Source organism: Sinocyclocheilus anshuiensis, unplaced genomic scaffold (genome assembly GCF_001515605.1).
Source record: "Sinocyclocheilus anshuiensis isolate Anshui unplaced genomic scaffold, SAMN03320099.WGS_v1.1 scaffold112, whole genome shotgun sequence".
NCBI lineage: Eukaryota > Metazoa > Chordata > Actinopteri > Cypriniformes > Cyprinidae > Sinocyclocheilus > Sinocyclocheilus anshuiensis.
In genome coordinates, this window is record NW_015557175.1 from 1,225,818 (window position 1) to 1,247,812 (window position 21,995).

Below are 21,995 nucleotides of genomic sequence, written 5' to 3' on the forward strand. Positions count from 1 at the left end.
AACTTTAGTGACGATGTGACACTGCCTCGATTGTGCAAGTGACAATTCCTGTGTCAATTGTGCAGCGTGCAGCTCGCTTATAGACAGACGCGATGTGTGGTGATTTGAAGCCATGTATTTTGAGAGAGACAGCGAGAGCGCGCGCGGTGATTCACTCACGCTGTTCATGAAATTACGTCTCACACAAGGTTTTCAAATTATTTTATAAGCTATTTAATGAAGAAATATATAATTATTTCACCCGCGCCGGACAGAGACTGAGACGGTGCCGCTGCATGTCGTGCCAAACCTCTCACGGCAGCGTAAAGATAAGTACACATTTAGCAGATATTTTCGTATTACGCAAGTTTCGGGGATTACGTCTCTTTATATCAGGCAACCCAGTTGTGTTCCTCTGCGGCCAGATTAAACCTAGTTATAGCCTATATATTATTCTCTATTCATTATTTTTTAGAAACCTCGCACTTTTCTGCTCAATTTTAAACATTGTTCTTGTATTCAAATTAAGCGCGGTCTACTGCTGCACACGTGCCACAATATCGATACAGGGCCAGCTGCATCGATACTCGTATCGTCAAATCTCTGTGACGATACATCGTCGTATCGATGTATCGAACACAGCACTAGTTTTAACAATGAACTTGCATTTATGACATGTAGTTATTATTAACTTCAAGATCAGCTTGTTCCAACAAAATTAAACATCACATTCAACTCATTTACTATTCAAAAGTCCTTTTTTTTTTTTGAAAGATAGTAATACTTCTGTTGATTATCGGCCAATAGTGATCGGTAGCCGATCAATCATCCCAACGTGATTATCGGCAAATAGTGATCGGTAGCCGATCAATCATCCCAACTTGATTATCGGCCGATAGTGATCGGTAGCTGATCAATCGGAGCACCCCTAGTTTAAAGGGTCATGAAACCCTAAAACACAGTTTTTGAGATGTTAGCATATACAGTATGTACAGGTTGCACATCAGTTAAAACAACAATAGCACTCATTTTGTCTATTATTAATGGAAAAGTTGCGTATATGCGTTAATTTAGAGTGGTGATCGGCTGCCGTGGCTGGAGAGTACAAATCTAAGTCATTTTTTTAGATTGAGTCGCTTTTCTCAGCTTTTCTCAGAATTATTCATGAGAATGTACTCTTATGATCCCATCATGCACTGTTACGCATGAGGTCATCTTACAGCGGATAATTCAAATCTTATGAAAGAGCTTCTGCGCTTTCAGGTTAACATGACACATATTTAATATGTAACCACATGTGGAGCACGCATGAGAGAGCCGTTTCTGCTCTGAACGCCGTGATGAGTTTAACAACACTCACTGCGTGGATCGTAGTTCATATCTGGACTGGAGCAAGCGTGTTTTAAGTTTTTGTGAACATATTTCATATTCTCTCGTGCTCTAAACATGAACCAGCACCGTGTATGCACACATTATCATGTCTTCTTCATATGTGCAAATAAGGGCACTGATACAGCGGTACGTCTAAACATGACCGCAATGACACGATGGATTATTGTGATACACAGCAAACAATGATATAGGCCAAAAATTCAAAGAATCCTCTCTGACTCTTTGTGTGTGTGTGTGTTTAGCTCCTTCTGCCAGTAGTCTGCTGCAGGGCCTCAGCCTCAGTCTGCAGGAGATCAACACTAAATCACCAGGCGTCCCCTCCACCACACAGGTGCCGGCCCATCTCTAATATCTCTATTGCTTCCTTTATAATAAACCTGATGTATAATTCCCACTGAACCGCTCCTGTCTGTGTGTGGTGGTGTTCAGGTGTGCGGAGCGAAGCCCCAGTGTCAGGGGCAGGTGTTGAGCTCGCTCAGCCCGGGTGGCAGCGGCACACTAGTGCGGGCGGTGCCGGTCGTGTCGACAGGATCCGGGATGACCAAAACCACAACTATCCACCATCTCCTCACCAACGGCGGCCTGGCCAAACTAGCCCATAGTCTGCCAGGACTGGCCCACGTCGCCAGTCAGAGCACGGGTACGTCCTCATCACCGCTGATGACACAGCGATCCAAACAGAGGCGTCCGCAATGAGTAGGGACTAGAGTAGCTGTAAGGTCAAAGGTCGAGTCCATGAGAAGCATCTAAGCTGATAAACATTCTGACAGATCAATAAACATCCAGCTGAGCATGTAAATATGTACCATAAACTTTGTCGTTTTTTTTAATGCATGTAAAGAGCTTTATTGGGTGATCTTCTACAATATCGGGCTGATTCCGTTGAAGAGTTTTTCAGCTTGCGAACTAATGTACTTTTACACAAGTTGTTCATTTTAGTGCCCTAGGGGTCGACCTTAAACTCAAACTGCTGTTATGTCCAGAGGACCAGAATATTTATATGGCAGTGCTGTAAAAATAACAGTCATGATCAATTCCCAAACATTCATGCTTAGTGTGACCACCTCGCTGTTGTGTTTATGTTCCATTTTTCTGTTTTCATTTTGCTTCTGTTCTCAGTTTTTGTTATTTGTTTACCTGTTTTTTTGGATAAGGAGTTTGGAAATCATAAGGCTTGCTCTACTCACAAAGACATTCATTAAATCCCCAACAGCAAACCATTTTTCCTACCTCTTTGTGTCATTATTATTCTGCTTTGTTTTCATCTCCTAACTGCATGCATGTGTTCTTTGCAGCAGTTTAAATTATGTAAATACATTCCGAATAAATAACAAAACCAAAAAACTAATTATGGATAATTAATCCATAGTTGTTTGGTCAAATGCAATAGTAAGTCTAGACTGTATACAGTATGCTAATATTCTGTAGTTTTTAATGTTAAGCAGTAGGGCTGGGTAAAAAATATCGATATCTCTATATTAATCGATTCTCATTTTACAGAACGATATCGATTCTTAAATCCCAAGAATCGATTAGTCTAGCCTGTTTTCAGTTAATAGACGGAACATTGAAGGGCACCTCCCATCCAATAAATCGCAATAAGCATTGTGCTTTGGTGCTTTTAAAATGAAACAAAGTCTCAGATTTCTAATTATTTTCATTGTATTGCAGTATTCAAACAATAAATGCCGTTTTGGCGCTGTTTAATGTGGAGTGACAGATTGCTGTAGCACCTCAGTTCAACAGACGCAGCAGCGCGAGGCGCATGTGAACTGATGTCCTCCACATTAATACCAGTTTCAGCACAAAATAAACATGACTAATCATCCGAAGGTAAGTTAAAAGAAAGAGTACAACTTTACAAGCCGTATCCTGTCTCATGTAATCGCTCAATCTGTGTTTCAGCTACTCATTAGTCAGATAGAAAAATAAACTGTAGAGAGGGGCATTTTGCTAAATATATGTACCATATAGCATATTATACATTTTACCGTTCTTCAATGTTTAATTTATGTTTGAATAAATCCATCAAGTTTTTATAACAGCCACCATTATGTTTATATTTCAAACAAATTAATTGAAGTAGAAATGTTATGTAATTGTAACTTTATTATTTTAAAAACTTAATTAAGTGTAATTAACAAATCAGTCAATTTTAACCTTCATTATTATAGTAATGTAGTACCAACTGACTCTCGTCTCATGTATATTTTACAGCATTAGTTGATTTTCCTAATTTTCCAAATTTTCCTTGAGAAAATTTGGCATGTACTGTACCTGATATATATCCAAAATAATAGATTTTGAATCGAATCGAATCGCAAGCTTGTGAATGAGAATCACATCGAATCGTGAAATTTGTGTTAAAAATCCAGCTCTATTAAGCAGTGTATACTGTGCAGCAAGCAGAATTCTGATCTGAACAGCTAGTGATGTACCTGATTGACAAGATTTAAGACATTTTAACGATTCACAATGAAAACTAAATGGCATTTAGATGGACAGCATTATTATAGCATATACATAGTATACTGCATATTTTTAATAGTGATAGTACCCTTTATGTAGTATATAATAGTAGGCAGTATGCAGTATACTGTATAGTACACTGGTGTTGCTTTTCATGCACTCATTATGCAGCAGGATTTTTGGCGCACCCCAGCAGACACCTCATCACAATGCAGTCACATCCCACAAACCTACAGACATTTGTATGTGACCTTTGATTTTTGTCTACAAAATCTATTATACACAACATGGAGAAAAAAAACCCACTGTAAAATACTCTGTGGTACCATCTTTTGATCAAATGCTGAAATGTGATGGACTAAATGCTTTAAAATAATTAAATCAGCAGAGATTCGTAAGTCTTTCAATATTGGTGGAGCTAAAACTTTTGGAGCTGAACTTTTTAGCATTTTTAATTATTATTAGGTCATTTTAAAAAGGCTATTATTAAACTTTTGGCTTTGGCTCAGTGTGTAGACTGATAGCAGGCTGTTGCAATTAGTACTTGAGACAAAAGCAGAGGTGGACAGTAACAAAGTACATTTACTTGATTATTGTACTTAAGTACACTTTTTAAGTATCTGTACTTGAGTATTATTTTTTCTAGAAACGTATGACTTTAACTTCACTACATCTGAAAGACAAATATCGTACGTTTCACTCCACTACATTTCTATCAAGGTCCTCGAAGTAGAAAGTCTTTACTACACTGAACAAAATTATAAACGCAACACTTTTGTTTTTGACCCGATTTTTCATGAGCTGAACTCAAAGATCTAAGACTTTTTCTATGTACACAAAAGGCCTATTTCTCTCAAATATTGCGTTTGGCATGCTCTGGATCGGCGTATACGACAGTGTGTTCCAGTTCCTGCTAATATCCAGCAACTTCGCACAGCATTGAAGAGGAGTGGACCAACATCCCACAGGCCACAATCAACAACCTGATCAACTCTATGCGAAGGAGATGTGTTGCACTGCGTGAGGCAAGGCAAAGGAGAAGTGCTCACTAACACAGATTTAGACAGATTTGTGAACAATATTTTTGAGAGAAATAGGCCTTTTGTGTACATAGAAAAAGTCTTAGATCTTTGAGTTCAGCTCATGAAAAATGGGGGCAAAAACAAAAGTGTTGCATTTATAATTTTGTTCAGTGTATGTAGCTGCTTTGAAAGTCAGTGGGTGATTTTTTTCTTCTTCTCTAAAACGTGACTTTTTTTATTATTAATATTTATTTATTTAAGACAGCCTATTAGTTAATCACTCTTGTGGAGTTATGTGAAGTGATTTCCCAGCACACTGACCAGTTGCAAATGTGATATTTATTTACAACAATTCAATAAGAAGTTAATATTGTAGTATATATTATACACAATATTGTCTGATTTTGCAAAATTGTGTAAATGAAAATATTACCTATAAAGCCACAGAAGAACTGTTGTGAGTCTCTTAACAAAACACAGTAGTTGTTTGACTTGAAGCAGCACTGCACAGACCTTTCTGTGTAAGACATTAAAGTACCTCGAGAGCGATTAGAAAGCATTTTTGAATGTTTTGATGTCAAATAATTATTGCTGTTTTGCTTTCTTGTTAAAGCAGTGTTGCTGTTGTAAAGTTATACAGCTTCAGTTGTGTTGATGGGTTTTAAAGCAGGTTTGATTTTTTTATCAGTCTGTATTTACAGCAATTTCACAACAACTGGTTTCGTTTCTATAGGTTCTATAGGTTTTTAACATTCTAAAAGCTCTGCATTCCAAAGATACTACAAGCTAGTCAGTGTGTTCAATAGGTGTAATGTATTGCAAGTTGCTTCAGAGCCAAAAGGTTTTGCAAGTATTATATACAACAATAATAAAACAGTGCATTGACGCAAAAAAGGAAATTTACTTTTTGTACTTTTAAAAGCAAGTACTTCTGTACTTTAACTCAAGTAAAAATCTGTCTTTACAACTTTCACTTGCAATGGAGTGATGTTTGACCAGCAGTATCTGTACTTTCACTCCAGTAATAGAGTTGTGTACTTTGTCCACCTCTGGAGAATAGTTGGTAGCGAAAAAAGTTGGTTTGGGACACGATTTATACACACAATTTTTAGGGAACAGAATGGCCTGTTTCGCTCTTTCATAGGAGTCGGGACTCAAGATAAAAGTGCAAATAAACTATGAAATGCCTAAATAAACAAAAATGTAAGTTTTTTTAGTTTTGACTATAGGCTTTATAGGAGGTGAATTTAAAAGAAATAATTCTATGATTTTATCACCTGTGTCGCTCCTATGTGTTGCATTCACCTGCCTCATATGTAAAACATGAATTTATTCATTACTTGTTCATGGTAAATGTGCTTTATCACATTAAGTTATAGACAAAACATAACAGACTTCAAATATTATTTTAAATATAAATATAAGTATGGTGATCTCTCATTGTCAGTTTTATTCTAATTAATAAGCAAATAATAAGATGCATGATTTTTTCTCATTTATTTATTTTTTTTAATAAGTATTTCACATTCTTACATGTTTACAAACAACCTGTATTTATAAGATTTAGGGGAAAGAAATTTTTTTTTTTGTTTTAAGATATTTCATAGTACGAGATTCCTGTAATGTGTGTGTGTGGTCCTGGAGGGCACCCAAAAGTATAATAATACCCGAAATTTTGACCTTGTGGGTACATTTTTAGGTCCCCATGAGGAAAACCGCTTATAAATAGTGATGTTTTTTGAAAATGTAAAAAAAAAAATGCAGAACATTTTCTGTTAGGGTTGTGTTTACTGTTTGAACAGTATACAAGTTATTACGTCTATGGAATGTCCCCATAAAACATTGAAACCAGTGTGTGTGTGTGTGTGTGTGTGCATGTCCACGTAGTCCTGGTATTTCCTATGTCAGAATAGTAAGAATAGTAATACCAGTCAATTTTGATCTTGTAGGGTCCTCATGAGGAAAACAGTTTATAAATTACAAATTTTTTATTTTTTATTTATTTTTTAAATGTGAAAGTGTCGAATGTTTTCTGTATGCATTGTGTTTAGGGGTAGAGTTAGGGTAGAAAATACAGTTTGTACAGTATAAAAATCATTATGTCTATGGAAAGTCCCCATGAAACATGGAGGTGTGTGTGTGTGTTGTCTGCAGGACTCAAAGTTCCCACCACTATCACGGTGACGCTGCGCGGGCAGCCCGGCAGGATTCCTGCTCTCAGCCACACGGGGATGTCAGCGCCCGCTCACAGCGCACCGGACAACCAGGTGTGTGACCCGCCGTAATGAAGCTACACACGCCGAAGCACGGCTGTCTGTTACTTCACTTCATCTGCTTTCTGAGAACCAGAGCCAAACAGGACAGTAGGTCGTTTCACCCTGGCGTCAGGCCTCCCTCTGCTTTGACTCACGCTCGACAAATTAGAGGAGCTCATCAAAGTCATTTAGGATTTCCATTAACATTGATTAGTCCGTTTAGGGTTGTTTTTTTTTTTTTATCCCAAAATGTATTTTTGTTAATTTTTTATTTATTTATTTAGTTTCCTTGCTTTGGCGCTCTGCGGTGTCGTCGGAGCGTTGCTGTAGTAACATTGAGCTCTGAGTCTCATTGAGCATGCAGAGAGATAATATAGAATACTTACAGATAATATAGAGAGGTAATTATATGCTTGTCATTTTTGTTTTGGATCAGCTTAGGTATTCGTAATGGTTTAGTTCATTTAAGAATGCTTGTGAGTCTATGACTTGACTACGTACTTTTAGCTCAGTAAACTTTGTATAGATGTTTCACTGGGTATTTTAGCAGTATCACACGAATAATAGTCACCGCTGAATGAGTGAATTATAAATAGATGAATGAATGAATGTATATATCATACAGGGTTCTTTTTCTGTGATCATTTTCCAGGACTTCGAGGACTTTTCCAGGACATTTTTAATTTAATTACAGCTGGAATAAAAGACAAGGATCACGCTCTAAAGTAATTCCTCTCTTCAAGTCTTTAAAAACACAGTTTATGGCCATGACTTACCTATAAAATCAGCTCTTTAATATGAGCTCTTAATTAGGCTATACATTAGAACAAATGATTTTCAAAACCATTATCAGTACCATAGCAAAAAAAAAGCAAAGAAAAAAAAAAAGTACTATATTTAACAAAAAAAATCAGTTCATTATTAATGCTAATAATAATATTAACAAAAATATATATGATATTTTAAAATATTGACTTGTATTCTTAAAATATTTTTCAATTAAGTTTTTAAAATGGTCAAGTGAAAAATGAGCTGATTCTGACAAAAACACCTCTGATTGGCCATTGCATATCACTGTTCACGGAAAGTGAAATAAATATGAGCGAGTTCTGAATTGAGTCTGTACTTAGTTCTACCAGTGCTGCAGAACGGCTGGTTTTGTTATGTTTTTAAAATTTCAGTATCGACTTGGTACAGAAGTACTAATAGCCTACTTTTGACTATAATCAAAATTATTAGTTAACAAGTTACTGAATTACTGAAATACTTCTCTTAATGTTCACCATTGGATAGAACATTGGGAAACACATCAATGTTCACACTGACTGTCAAAATTCAGTAGAGATGCGCCAATCTTGATTTTTCATGGCCATTTTTTGCAAGCAAATGGGCTGACTCTGATACCGAATTGTTAATATTCATTTTATTTTATTTTTTAAACAAGAGATAAGATAGAATGAAAATATGACTACATGAACAAGATGTTTTTTGCTCTATTACAGGACGAACTCTAGCCATTTAAAATGAGAGGAAACCACTGCATTTTAATCACAATCCAAACAAAGTTGCTGCAGTTTCTGATTTAAATTATATTAAATTCGATGTAATTTCAAACAGAAACAGCAGACAGACTGAATGAGACGCAGATTCACTCTCTGACAGCAGGAGGCACTTCTGGAACCGCAGATACTGCGTCTCCTTGGTTACTGCTGTAAACAAAGCAGCACGGCGCCTAGAAATACTACTTTAGTATGCACAATACAAAAGCAAGATGAAAAGAAAATACCATCTAAACTTTTCTGAAGACAGTCAGTTCCCCTCAGAGATACATTCATAAAACCCCCATCCCTAATTCAATATTTAGATTTTCTTCCAATATTTTGAGCATCGTGAACAGTGAGCAGTATTTTCGTTCGTCTTCAGCGTCTCCGGCCTTTAACGTCCCGTTTACAGACTTACTGACTGATATACTGCATTTATACAACAGTTCGACGGCACGAGTGTGTAAATAAGACACAAGGAGTGTCTTTTAAAACCCTCTTTTGTGCAGAACTACTTCCTTCCGCCACAGATTCAAATCTCAGTTTGACAGCTGAGCTCAAGATCCGTTCCTAATTCGAAAACGTCACTTTAGAACTTTAGTAACGAAGGAATGTTGAGTTGCTTCATTGAAAGCTTGTTGTATCACTGTATTAAAAGCTCTCTGTATTATATGTAGAGTATTATGAGAGAGAGATTGACTGAGTGAGTGTGATTACCTGCATCTGATCCAGCATTCATTCTTCAGCTCAATCTCATATTCACAATAAAACATGAGTTTGAATGTCCGCTGAGGAAAGCGATATCTTTGTCGTACTGTCCTTTCATCTGTTAAGGATGATTTCTGATGACAGCGCTGATCAGTGTGTTTGTTAACTGCATCTTGCAAGCTGTTGTAGAAAGTAAAAATAACTTCCTTGTTTGTTTCAGTCTGTTTCAATATAAAAGTCTTTACTGCGGACTCACTTATAAAGACACTCTCTTGTCGCCATCTGATCTAATGACGGAACAATGAAACTAATCTCCATCACGAACACACAGTTTGTCAATACCAAATACTATTATTACTACTATTAATACTGTTACGTTCCGTGTTTATTTATATAATATTGTTGGTTGTTACGTGCTGCTGTGTGCTTTTCTGTCTCTGTGTTACTGCTGAAAACCTTTGTTGAGTTTGCACGAGAAAAGAGAACCCTACTTGAAAAATGGTGCTTGGCTAGTAAAGTTACCAGTCTTGATCAACTGCAGGAACTTATTTTGCTTGAAGAGTTAAAAAATTGTATTCCAGAGAACATTGTAGTTCACCTAAATGTGCAGAAGATAAAATCACTCTCTGAAGCTGCAGTGTTAGCGGATGAGTTCACACTCTCACACCGGTCAGTATTCTCTTCTACACGTCAGTTTAGGCGCCAGAGTTTTGTAGATGAGCAGACAGAGAGGGTGATGTCACCTGTTCTTTCCTCTGAGAAAGGTAAACCTATGCTGGATCGCTCAAGCCGCAAGCGTGTCTGCTTTTACTGCTTAGATCCAGGTCACCTGATATCCAACTGCAAAGCATGGAAACAGAAGTCTGCTGCTGAAAAGTCCAAGAGTGTTGCTTCCGCTCAAGCTGGTTCTGTCTCTGACTACTCCTTTCCACAGCTCCAGAGTTCCAGCTACAAACCCTTCCTGTTAGCTGGGTTTGTGTCTCTTTCAGCTGACTCACCTGGCCGACCAGTATCCATTCTCCAAGATACGGGGGCTGCGCAGTCATTTATTTTAGCGGGAGTCTTGCCTTTCTCACCTGAAACGTACTCTGGTGCGGATGTACTAGTTCGAGGGATTGAACTAGGTTGTGTTAAAGTGCCTTTGCATACTGTCTTCTTGAAATCCGATCTAGTCACAGGTCCGGCTCAGATTGGAGTAAGGACTGAACTGCCGGTGGAGGGCGTAAGCGTCATCCTGGGAAATGACCTGGCTGGAGGTAAAGTGTTCCCTTGTCCTATTGTGGTGGATAAGCCTGAGGTGACAGGACAGCCAGATGTTGCTGCTCATTTCCCTGCTGTTTTTCCCGCCTGTGCGGTTACTCGAGCACAGTCCCGGAAGTGGGATGATGTTGTGAACCTCGCTGACTCATTTATAAACCCTGTGTCAGACATTTCGGAATGCACACTGTTCATTAAACCTGAGATCTCCTCTTCTTGTGAAAAGATGAACTTTGACTCAGCTGCAACTTCCTTAAAAGTTGGGAAGGAGGACTTCGCTGCAGCTCAGAAAACTGATCCATCACTGTTGTTCTGTGAGGATGCTGCTGTCAGTTTGGATAAAGCTCCAGGTGGGCCAGTTACATATTATTGGGATGATGGTGTACTCATGCGACGATGGCGACCACAAGTGAATGGCGACGTGTTAGCTGCACATCAACTCGTTTTACCTTCTGCTTACCGTCCCCAGGTCCTGAAGCTGGCGCATGAGCATTCCTTGTCTGGTCACCTTGGTATCACGAAGACCTATAAGCGCATCTTAAAGTACTTCTTCTGGCCTGGATTGAGGAACAGTGTAGTGAGTTACTGCCGAGCTTGCCATGATTGTCAAGTCTCAGGTAAGCCCAACCAGCCTCCGCTCCTCTTCATCCTATACCAGTGATGCATGAGCCATTTGAACGCTTGATTTTAGATTGCTTTGGACCCTTGCCCAAGTCAAAAACATCAGTATCTTCTAATGCTGATGTGTGCTGCCACACAGTTCCCAGAAGCTGTTCCACTGCGTTCCCTGAGAGCTAACATTATAGTCAAAGTTCTGCTCCATGTTTGCACTACCGAAGGTCATTCAAAACATATTATTGGGACGATGGTGTACTCATGCGACGATGTCAACCACAAGTGAATGGTGACGTGTTAGCTGCATATCAACTTGTCTTACCTTCTGCTTACCGTCCCCAGGTCCTGAAGCTGGCGCATGAGCATCCCTTGTCTGGTCACCTTGGTATCACGAAGACCTATAAGCGCATCTTAAAGTACTTCTTCTGGCCTGGATTGAGGAACAGTGTAGTGAGTTACTGCCGAGCTTGCCATGATTGTCAAGTCTCGGGTAAACCCAACCAGACTGTTCCCTCCGCTCCTCTTCATCCTATACCAGTGACGAATGAGACATTTGAACGCTTGATCTTAGATTGTGTTGGACCCTTGCCCAAGTCAAAAACAGGACACCAGTATCTTCTAACGCTGATGTGTGCTGCCACACGGTTCCCAGAAGCTGTTCCACTGCGTTCCCTGAGAGCTAACATCATAGTCAAAGAGATCATCAAGTTCTGCTCCATGTTTGGACTACCGAAGGTCATTCAAACTGACCAAGGCTCCAACTTCACCTCAAAGCTGTTTGCTCAGGTTTTGAAACAGTTGGGGGTTTCTCATCAGATGTCTAGCGCCTATCACCCAGAGTCGCAAGGGGCGTTAGAACGTTTCCATCAGACTCTCAAGTCCATGCTCCGTACATACTGTGTGAGTACAGGAAAAGACTGGGTAGAAGGTCTGCCTTTGTTGCTGTTTGCTGTCCGAGAAACTGTCCAGGAATCATTAGGGTTCAGTCCGTCTGAACTTGTGTTTGGTCACACAGTTCGCGGACCCCTAAAACTCCTTCAGGAACAGCTGATATCAAAAACTCCACTTGCCACCAACCTGTTAGATTATGTCGGTAACTTCCGTGAACGACTGCATAGTGCCTGTGACATTGCTAAAGCTCATCTTGTGCGTACTCAGTCTAAAATGAAGTCGAGATTTGATAAAAGGTCTGTTAAACGCAACTTCCAGCCTGGTGATCAAGTGCTTGTTTTACTCCCCGTTCCGTCCTCAGCACTGCATGCTAGATTCGCTGGCCCCTACAGTGTCGAGAAAAAGTTGAGTGAGACGGATTATGTCATTTCTACTCCAGATCGCAGGAGAAAGAACAGAGTTTGTCACATTAATATGTTGAAGTAGTATGTGAGTAAAAGTGAAACAGAAGTTCCTTTAAACAAGGAAGCTGAGTCGGAATTAAATTAATTCTTTAAAACTGACAGTATATCAAAAATTATATTATTCTATTTATATACAACACATTCATATAGTTACAGAACATTTCTATTACAAATTAGTGCTGTTCTTTTAAACTTTTTATTCATCAAAGAATCCTGAAAGAAATGATCATGGTTTCCAAAACATTTGAAGCAGCACAACTGTTTTGAACATTGACAATATTCAGAAATATTTCTTGAGCAGCAAATCAGCATATTAAGGCCAATTTACACCGCACAGACAAACGCCAACAAACACCAACAGACAGTCTGTCAGAGTTTGTTGGATCAGTGTGTTACCCCTGTTGGCATCTGTTGCCGTTGGTCAAAGTTTGTTTTAACCCGACTGAACATGTTCAGTCTGCGTTTGTTTGGGTTGTGGAAGGTCTGAGCTGTGTGAAATGATTTTCCAACAAGCGATAAATTCTGACGTAATCTGACCAGGCCACGAACCATTGCCATGACGATGAGGCATGACTGTGTGTAAGTGCTGGGTGTGCTTAGCCATTTATCCTAAAAATGGCAGGTTTCTGGACAAACCGAAACACTTTGTAAATCTTCCCATTGCAGTTATCTGCATAAATTCAAGTAGGCGTCCCATCTTCCCGTTCATAGCAGCAACCACGGCTTCATCCACAGCCTCTTTCGTTTTATTTGCCATCTTTTCAGCCAAAGAGTGACACGCAAAGACATTAATAACAGTAACATTTTGATTGTGGTTACAGGATCACCCCCCTCCCCCCCTTACTTGATTCTCTCTGACTCGAAGTTTGTTGGTAGGGATGGGCGATACCACTTATATTTGTTTTCGATACGATACAGATACTTTTAAAGGCCATTATCGTGGATATCAATACCAATATGATACTTCTAAACTGAACTTTTAAATTATGAAATTTATTAAATTACTAAGAGTAAAGTGGGTAATGATAGCTACTTAACTTTATATTTGAAACGCATTTTAACATACAATATGCCTTAATTGCAACTTATTAGGTTAATACTATATTACTATAGTTGAACTACGGTCACTTTAGTAAAACCATGGTTAATTTTCGTAAGGGACTGCCAGTGACAGGCTGTTGCATGCAGAAAATGCAACCTTTTTATTCTGACATTTATACTAACATTACAGAATAGAACATGATCAATATGAACTTTTAACATTAAATTTAACTAAATGTAATTGCACAAACTATAGGCCACAATTTCAATTTGTTTATTGTGAAATAACTCAAACATATATGTTTTTTTTTCTGTCCTCGATAAGCATTGTTCTGGGCTGCATTTCCCAAAAGCATCAATGGTTTCTTTTGATAATTTTTGAAAACGCAGCCCTGTTTGAATGCACTGCCAGCAGTGAGTGAACGCTCTCTGTGATTGATTGGTTCTGTCTTGCATCATTTACGTGTGTTCAGATGAGCAGAATTATTCGCTATTACAGGCTATTCGTACAATTCAATCAATGCATATTGTGCGCATTAAATTTTTTGTTAAATAAACAAAATCACTGATAAAAAACACACCTTAGTATCGATATTTTTTGAGTATGGATACTTTCGCTACTCGCATCAGTATCGATATATTGATACTTCAGGATCGATATGCTCATCCCTATTTGACCGTGTCTGTTGGGGCAGTGTGAACATGACAGTTATTTTTCATTAAATTCTAAATCCAGGAGCCAACTTGTCTGTTGGTGTTTGTCTGTGCGGTGTGAATTGGCCTTTAGAATGATTTCTGAAGGATCATGTGAAACTGAAGACTGGAGTAATGATGATGGAAATTCAGCTTCACATCAAATTAAATTGTAATAATATTTCACAATATTACTGTTTTCAATGTATTCAAATAAATCAAATGCGGCCTTATTGGGCATTAGAGACAAAAACAAACATTAAAAAGCAAGATGCATTGTTATGCCAGTAGGGAACTGGTTTTATGAATCATTTAAATCAAAACATTCAGAATGAAACAATTGTTTTTAGTGAGTGAGTCATTGAATCAGTCACTCAGCCTGTTTGTTCAAAAAAACAGATTCATTTGGAAAGGAAACGCAACAGCTGATTGCTTTTGCTTCCTTTGAAAACAGACAAAAGTGACTCTCAATACTGTGTCTAAAAGTCGTAGCTCAAGTTTTAAGTAATATGATAAATCAACATTCCTTCAAAGGTATTGCAATTCATGAAAGACGCATTGAAATATCGCAACTTGCTGATGACACAACAATTTTTCTTGGTGATAGTTCTGAGGTACCTCTGGCTTTAAATATCATTAATAATTTTTCAAAATTCTCTGGATTGAATTGAAATCTATCTAAGCGTGTACCTATCCACTGTATGTAATATTCCTGTTAAAAGCATGGTAAACTATTTGGGAATCAAAATCTCTAAAAATACTGATGCAAATGTCAACTCAAATTTGATATCTGTTATCAAAAAAATACAAAAGAGGTATAATTCATGGTTGGCGAGAGATCTTTCTATTCAAGGAATAATTTTATTAAGTAAGGCAGAAGGTCTTTCGAGAGCAGCATATCTCCTTTCTTCACTTAGTGCCCCAAAGGATATATTCTCACAAATGGATAAAATACTCTTTAATTTCATCTGGAGAAACAAACCTCATAAAATAAAAAAGTGTCCTTATTAACAAACTAACTGATGGTGGGTTAAATGTTCTTAATTTTACGATTTTCAACCAACTTTTAAAAATTAAAACTTTTGAAACTTAAAAAAATCAAACAAGTATTTTCAATATTGTCCCATATCATTTATTCGAAAAATGTAACTTGGGGGATTACTTTTTTGTTGCAGTGTCCTGATATAACTGGTAAACTTCCTATTGCTTTGGCCAATTATCACAAACAAGCATTGCTTTACTGGTCACTTTTGTACAAACACAATTTTGCTCCTAGCAGGTGTTTTATATGGAACAATGGTAATATCACTCATAATAACAAGTCATTGTATGTGGAGAATTGGGTTCGGCATAACATATTCATTTTAAACATGCTTATTGACAAGAATGGGCAATTATACACTTACCCTAATTTTGTTACAAAATATGGCTTTTTGTGTAAATGAAAAATAATTTAACAAAGTAATTAAGGCTATTCCCAGTGGCATAATAATTTTAACCAAATTCTCTGATGTAAATATTAATAATACAAGCCTACAAAATCTCCAACTTTTTGTAAATGGTCTCTCCTTTTTTGACAAACATTTTAATAACAGTTTTATAAGAAACTCCTTTAATGTCGGATCCAATCCTCCATGTAAATCAAAATGGCTTAAACCTCGTATATCTTGGCGCAGCATTTGGATGTTACCATATAAATATGTAATTTATAATAAAGTAAAATAAATACTTTACAAAATTATTCACAGATGTTATCCTGTAAATGCAGTTGTTAGCAGATATATTCATAGTGTTTGTGATAAATGTACCTTTTGTAATATATCTGTTGAAGATATTGAACATTTATTTTTCTATTGCCCTTTTTCTATTTCATTTTGGGTTGACTTTAAAATAGACCTAACATAAAAATTAAACAAAGCCCTTAATTTAGAACCTCATGATATTTTACTTGATCAAAACCCACCTTTTTCTGATAAACAGATTTACATTATTAATCTGTTCATTTTCTTAGCAAAGTTTTATATTCATAAGTCAAAAGTAATTCAAAAGAAACCATCATATATTACATTTTGTAACACTGATCTTAAAATATACTTTGAAACCCTTTCTAATATGAGATCACAAAATAAGAAGCTTATAAAAACAATAACAATTCTAAAGCTTTTCAAATTGATGTAGCTGCCCTAATGCTTGTATTACTTTTTTATCCTGTTATTTTTTATTTTATTTTATTTTTTATATATATGTTTGTATTCATTTTGCGTTTTTTGTTGTTGCTGTAGTTGTTCTGTTTTGCATGCTTTGAGATGTGTGTGCAACGTTTGCCTTGTGCCTTTGTGTGGTGGAACTGAATAAAGGGAAAACTAAAAAAAAAAGAATACTGTGTCCAAAATGTAAGTAGTCCTACATTAAAAAAAAAAAAACCTTGTCATTGTAAGAAATATGATCACTTTTGGAACATCACTCATCCAGAGCACTGTATTATATAGTTATGGTCATGTGTTCAATCAGTATTTTATCTTGCAGTGACCAGAAACTCTGAAATGGACGATATGAAGCTGAAATGGCCATCAGTCACACATCCAATGAGCATCCAAAAGCATTAACAGATGAACCGAGAGGAATCAAATGAAGAAACCCGGTCTTAAAGTCTGCTGATTTACCTTACAACCTGCAAAAGCGCCATGTATAGACACTTTCTTGCACGTGGACTGAAAACTTGACTTTACACTTCATTTGTCTATTTTGTTTATTATTATTATTTCCCTTATTCTGTTATACTATATATGGTTGTACAGCATCATGGGTAATTTATTGGAAAATACACTGTTATTATTCTTAACAGTTTTAACAGTCTTTCCATCTATTTCATAAAAATGTTTTGTCAATATAGAATTTCTGATTCGTTTAATTTTTGCCAGAAAGGTTTGGTGTTCAAAATGTTGCACAGGACCCCAGCAGAGCCTGAGCTTTATTTCCTCACAACCATAAAGAGCCTGAGAAAAATGCATCATTAAACTGTCAAAATACTGATAATAAATTCAAGATATTTAAAAGACGACATGAGAGTTTTTTTAATTGATTTTCCCCCCAGCATTTTGTATATCCACTGTCTTTTAGATTAATCATGCCTCAGTCTTTCCTCACGACATCAGGATAGCTGTCCTTCAAATAACCGTTATAATTATGCCAACAGGGATAATAATGTGTCTGCCTGATTAAGTCACAATTGTTTTGATTGCTGACTGTTTTTATTGCCCCTAATGAGGGAAACTAGTGGAGGTTGACAAGCATGAAGCGGAATGGTAGACACGGATTAAAGGGGTCATATGATGCTGCTAAAAAGAACATTATTTGGTGTAATGAAATGTGTTTTTGCGGTTTAAGGTTCAAAAAACACATTATTTTCCACATACTGTACATTATTGTTTCTCCTCTGAAATGCGTCGATTTTTACAAAGCTCATCGTTCTGAAAAGCGAGGTGTGGTCTGATTGGCCAGCTATCCAGTGCATTGTGATTGGCCGAATACCTCAAGCGTTTGACGGAAATGTTACGTCCCTTACCATATTGTGATGACTGCGGCAACCACGTGTGACGACCCCGGGCTGGACTCCGCTTCGTCCACGGTGAAAGCCGATCCGGCGATCGACAGCACGAAGTTGAAGTATTTCCTCAGCAACCAGCACGGATCAGCTCTAGGCATGACGAAGCAGATAGAAAGGAAAAATTGAAATTGCATCATATGACCCCTTTAATGCAGCAGTTTGTGTCCTCAATACATAAACCCCTGGTTTCACAGACAAGGCTTAAGCCTAGTCCCAGACTAAAGTGCATGTCTGTTTTATGTGAAAGAAACTTGCAGGGCAGAGGTTGTCAAAACGTTTGATACCAAGCACCCAAATATATTATCCAACTTATTTTTCCAATGCAGAAGCTATTTGTGAATGTGCATATGTGAATGTGTAGAACTTCTGATTCAGCTGTATATAAGGTCCCAATATACTGTGTTAATATAAAGGAATTATTCATTATAATCCTTATAAATTATAAATTGCATTGTGTTTTGTTTTAGGGTTAAAGGAAATGTTTGTAAAATTAACGGTTAATGTCCTGACAGAAAATTACCAGCACCTATTCTGATTATCTACAGTTTTTTTTTCTAATATTATAAAAGAATAACAAAGTGATGTAAACGGTAAAACTACAGTGTGTTTGCGATTATGATAATAAATGAAAATAATGTGATAACAAATACCAGTTTGCAACATCATACTGCTGAATTAAGTGGAAGCAGATGACAAACAAATAAATGTCCACATCGGCTCTTACATAAAAAAATAATAATCTGGATAAATAATAATTTTATGGCAGCCATATAATTTCATGTGTAAAAACTTATTTGGGGGTTGTAAGAAAATCATAATGTTTAACATTATGAGGACAGTACAATAAAATATAAAATTTTATTAAAATATTAAATAATTGGCTTTTATATTGTATATTTCCACTGAATATTTACTTAATTACACTGACAGTGTATATTTTCTATCCACAAATAATGTTAGATGTATGATTTTTTTTTTATGTTTTATTATTATTTAAAACTAAGGATGTCAGTGTAAAATAGTTCTGATTAATCTCATGTCTGAAACTGGAATAATAATAATATCAAATTTGGTAAATGTATTAAAAACATAAATAATATGTGAAGTAATTTTGATCATGCAAAAAAAAAAAAAGTCATGTCTTTTCCCCAAACATTTTGTGTGGACCAAAGGACTCCTTTGTGGCCCAGTTAAAAACGTCATTCGTAGGGTGTTCTGTGTGATTCCTAGGTGGTTGCTAGGGTATTTTGGACGGTTGCTGGGGTGTTCTGGGTGATCGTCCAGCCCATCGTCCCTACATTTTCCTGTTCCTCCCATCTCTTGTCTTCAGTCCACAAGTTCCCATGGGCATGCTACTATTAAAACTACCTGTCCTGGTTTTCCATCATGTCCCTCTTAAATAAATTGAAAGGATATGATATAATGGTGTCATTGTTTCATTTCCAGTCTCTCAATACAGTATGCCTGGAGGGCATTCCTGGATTATCAGGACACACAACTGCAATGTTTCTCTTCCGAGAATAATAAATCCAGGTTTTATCCAGGTCTTTTAATATTATTTCCAGGATTGTGTACATTAAAATTACACTTTTACACTTTCCAAAGAATTCCCAGTCGTGTTTCCAGTGAAGGATTTGCATAATGAAATTTGATGTATGACATAAAAATGGTTTTAATCTCAAAATTGCTGCAGTTCGTACACAATCTGTCAGCCGCAGACTAAGGGAGCTTTCTAGACAAGACATTTCCACCTGAAGGATAAAGATGAAACTTAAGTAAATTAAATCTTGAGGTGCAAATATGAGCAACGTAAAAATCTTTCAGAACAGTAATACAAATAATTCCCTTGCTTTAACCTCTCACTCACATCAAACAGGATATAAATACTTGACTATAATCACAAAAAATAACTGTTTATGTCAAGTTGGGTTATTGTCCAAACATTGACTCAAAGTGGGAAGTCACAGAAAACACGTCTTTCCACATCCTTGAAGTCACTGACACTTACTCGTTGAAATTGTGATGAAATGTTTGCAAGACTTTGTAACCACTATTTTCCCAGAAATCAAGCCCTTCACTTGTTTCGATATGAACAATCAGGTCAGGCACTCAAACAGTTACGATCAAATGGTTTCCCTATTCTTTATTCTACTAACTAAAAATGTTCACCACTGTAATGGCTGTGGAAAAACTTCATTATATATATATATATATATATATATTTATTTTTATATATATTCATAAAATGTATACATACATTTTATGAAATAATCAAAGTTGGTAGAAAACCTAAGAAGCACACAAATGCGTGTTACGTTGTGTTCATTCATTTTTTTAAATTTAATATTGAAAACATACATGAACACCATTTTTCAAAAAAAAAAAAAATAAAAAAAGAATTGCCTTTATTTTCCGTTTTTACATTCAGGGGTAGAAAATTATGGTGACCAAGAGGGGACATGTTCGGTTCACTTAGTTTTGTCGTGGCCACGACATACTAACTCGTGGGAACGTGATAATATGACGTGATGTAAAGTCGTGGCCTCGAGATTCTATGTTGAGGGAACAACATCCATTTCTCGTCACCACGACAAAACTAAGTGAACTTAACGTCTCCTCCCAGGCACCTTAAAAATGGATAAACTGGCCCCGTGTTCCATTCGGAAGAGCTCATCCCTAATCCCTTCAAAGGGTTTACCCTCCGGAGTAAGAGCTTCGAACGGATGAAGGGTGTAGGGGTCAAAAAAAGTTTTTTTTGGAATGCACTTCTATGTATCGGACTTTGCATCACTATTTCATAAATAATGAGTATAAGTTGATTTCATTTTAGACACAAAACGGCCTGTTTTATTTGACTCCAAGCACAGGCGCACAGTGTGGTGTTTCGTTCCTGAATGAATCCGGGTCTTTGAATGAATCGTTTAAATGAATGGTTCAATGACTCATTTGGTTTGCTCTTGAACGAATCAGCATTTTGAACGAATCGCTTGAATGAATGACTCAATGACTCATTCATCAACACAATTCTATTGACTTGCCGCCACCTACTGCCGGTATCCTATCGTTCCCATCGTTTCCTTTTGTCTCTTGCAGTCGTTCTTGTTCTTTTCATTAATTTATTTAAGATATTTTCAAGATCTGAGGTAAATTATCAGCTGTCACTGTAGCTACTAAAGTCACGCAAAAATGATAATCAAACTCAAATTTAGCAACTTTCATGGAACACTGATATTGATTGGCTGACATTGATTTGTCAGCCAATGACGACGTAGAAATAGAATCTGTTGTCCTGTGTATTAAGATAGCAAAATATTACATTAAAATAACAGCAATTTGGCTACATTGACTGACAAATTGATTGATACATTTTGATACATAGGCTACCAAAGCACTCAATATATTCTAATAAAATATCAGTTGCTTGATTATATTGGTTTCAGAGGGGCAAAGATACGCCACTAAACATATGCAGTTGAGTCCAGTGTATGTAGTAGAATATCAATTTATTTGCATTTGGCAAATGCTTTTTTGTGTGTATAAGAGACATATAAAATTTTCAAAACCATGACCTTGCTGTTGTGAGCATTTATGTCAATGTAAAGTCTATGACAAGGTGAACAATAAACGGAGTGGAAGACATCCTTAAACTTGGTTAACTTAAAATTCCCTCTACTTGACATGGAGTCAAATGCAGGAGGGATTTTCCTTTGAGTATCATTATGATGAATTTGTGTATAGAAAGGAAGTGACTAAAGACTTATTTCATTTTTTGGCATCTTTAACAATAATTTGATGGGAACATAATGTCATCTGTGATCTCATGTATCAGTTCCATACAAACTGTGATTCAGTGTGGGTCAGATGTTAAGCTGCACATCATCATTACATACATAGGCGAGGGGATTTCCACTATTCCACTCCACAGATGAGTGTTATAATGGCTCTGAGGGTAACAGATATGGAATTCCCCTTTAATAGAAAGAAAAGAGGCAGACAGAAATGTAGTACACCATATTTCACTACAAAATCGATGGTTACAGAGAGTTTATTATATATATATA

At 36.8% G+C, this 21,995-nt stretch overlaps 1 protein-coding gene across 7 annotated transcripts in view; it reads left to right on the forward strand.

The window, feature by feature from the left end:
- Positions 1–17,676, forward strand: part of LOC107678435 (KAT8 regulatory NSL complex subunit 3) — a 37,372-nt gene extending 19,696 nt beyond the window's left edge. For 3 of the 7 annotated variants that reach the window (XM_016473700.1, XM_016473703.1, XM_016473704.1), the window contains 4 exons: positions 1,614–1,702; positions 1,801–2,011; positions 7,017–7,129; positions 7,770–7,988. In XM_016473700.1, the coding sequence (XP_016329186.1) occupies positions 1,614–1,702; positions 1,801–2,011; positions 7,017–7,129; positions 7,770–7,805 (449 nt within the window). In that variant the 3' untranslated portion in view covers positions 7,806–7,988. Of the gene's footprint in view, positions 1–1,613; positions 1,703–1,800; positions 2,592–7,016; positions 7,130–7,769; positions 7,989–16,853 lie in introns of those variants that run through there. The other 4 variants (XM_016473701.1, XM_016473702.1, XM_016473706.1 and 1 more) reach the window with 4 other exon arrangements.
- The last annotated feature ends 4,319 nt before the right edge of the window (positions 17,677–21,995 follow it).